Below are 1,909 nucleotides of genomic sequence, written 5' to 3'. Positions count from 1 at the left end.
AGAATGATGAAATAACCTACAAAATGCTCTCCACACAAAAGAATATTAAGCACTTGCTAAGTTAGTTTTTTAAGAATATTTAATGATCTCGGCAAGTATTCATGATATTAAGTTAAAAAAGCAAAATATCTTATAAAACTGTAAATGCATTCGTAAGTATGTGTATAGAGCAAACGTAAAAGACACAGCAAACTCATAGTGGTTATCTGTACTGAAATGAGTGGTCATGTTCTTCCTTATATATTTTCTGTATTTTTCCAATTTTCAGTAATGAACATATTTTACTTTTTACAATCAGAAAAATACATTTTTAAATGGGTAAACCAAAAAGAATCTAGGATGATTGTTTATTGCCTGTCATGGTGAGTTCAACCTCTTCTGTGTCCCAGGGGCATGGCCTCCCATAGCCCACCACCCCCAGCCCCTGCCCCAGAAGCCAGGGCTCCCCCCGACTCAGGTCTCCTACTCTGTCCTCTAGCCATTTTTCCAAATCTCATCTTCTCTTAAAAGGTTCTGCCACTTACCGCTGTCCACAGCCTGCTCCTCAAAGTTAAGGTCAGTGTGGCACATCCACACTGTGTGTTTTTGTTTCAACATCCAATCATTTTGTGTTTTTGTTTCAACTTCTCTAACAGTAAGTCCCTTGAGGAAGGGAAAGGACCATGAAGGGCATCCTGTCTCCCTCCCTCAGGTCAGGGAGCTGCACTGACCAAGGGTAGTAAACTTAGCTCTAGAGGAGAAAGGTTGGTTTTAAAAGCAATGTACCTGATCACAACATCGAACCGGTTCAGGGCATAGCCCAGTTCTAGTCCGTGTAGTATCCCACCGCTGCCAATAACCACACAACGCCGACAGCTCTTGGCTTTCAAGTGTTCTGGAAAGTCACGCTCAGGCAACAATTCCAAAAGGGACTGAACTTCACTGGACAACTTCCGGAATCCAAAAGGAGGATCATACTTGTCCTTAGCTTCACTTGCTTTGGGGGCCTTCTGCACAAAAGGCTGTAAGTCCGGGCTATACCTGTGCTCAAACAACCGTGCCATTGATGTTTTCGCAAACTTGGGCCGACAGTCCTTTTGCAAAACTTGTTGAGCATATTTCTGAGCTCTCTGGAATGAAATCACATCAACCTGAGTGTTAAAAACTCTCCAGCATTAAAAATATACTCTTAAAGAGGATATTTTGTTTTACAATGTCTGACATAGCTCCCTTGTTGAGTACTTTCTTTAACACAGAACATTTGCTTGTTAGGGTTAATTTAGGCTCAGAAACTTGAAGAACCAAAGTAGGAAGATCACGTGACAGAGAGATAAACTCAATAGGGTATTTATTTCATTGCACAAGTAAAGCAGGGAGGACTCCCACCTCCTGCCCCTGGCCCAACAGTGTTCAAATAAATCTGGGGTAAAAAAATGTACTCTGAAGTATTTATGATTTCATGATTCATCAAATTCTGACACATGCTACAGCATGGAAGAACTTTGAAGACATTATGCTAAGTGAAATAAACCAGTCACAAAAAAGACAAATACTATATGACTTTATTTATATAAGGTATCTAAAGTGGTCGAATTAAAAAAAAGACAGGAAGTAGAATGGTGGTCACCAGGAGCTGAGGCGAAGGGAAAGGGGGAGTTGTTCTTTATTGGGAACAGAATTTTAGTCTTGCAAGATGGAATAGTTCTAGAAATTTGTTCCACAACAATGTAAATATACTTAACGCCGCAGACTGCATATTTAAAAATAATTATGATGGTAAATTTTAGGTTTGTTTTTTTTTTTACCAGAATAAAAAGAAGGTTTCATATGGGGGATCCCATCCTGCAGAATAAGAAGTAGGCTTGGGTGGCACCTGTTGCTCAGTGAGTAGGGCGCCGGTTCCACATACTGAGGATGGCGGGTTCAAACC

At 40.4% G+C, this 1,909-nt stretch overlaps 1 protein-coding gene across 1 annotated transcript in view; it reads right to left on the bottom strand.

The window, feature by feature from the left end:
* The window catches only part of ST3GAL5 (ST3 beta-galactoside alpha-2,3-sialyltransferase 5), a 121,722-nt gene that overhangs the window by 11,084 nt on the left and 108,729 nt on the right, over positions 1-1,909 (bottom strand). Inside the window, exon 4 of the mRNA XM_023518785.1 lies at positions 766-1,109. Within this exon, the coding sequence (XP_023374553.1) occupies positions 766-1,109 (344 nt within the window). The remainder of the gene's footprint in view (positions 1-765; positions 1,110-1,909) is intronic.

The sequence above is a fragment of the Otolemur garnettii genome, unplaced genomic scaffold (genome assembly GCF_000181295.1).
Source record: "Otolemur garnettii isolate 467f Iridium unplaced genomic scaffold, OtoGar3 scaffold00147, whole genome shotgun sequence".
NCBI lineage: Eukaryota > Metazoa > Chordata > Mammalia > Primates > Galagidae > Otolemur > Otolemur garnettii.
Note: the sequence above shows the minus strand (reverse complement) of the source record. Positions and strands in the feature narration are given on the sequence as shown.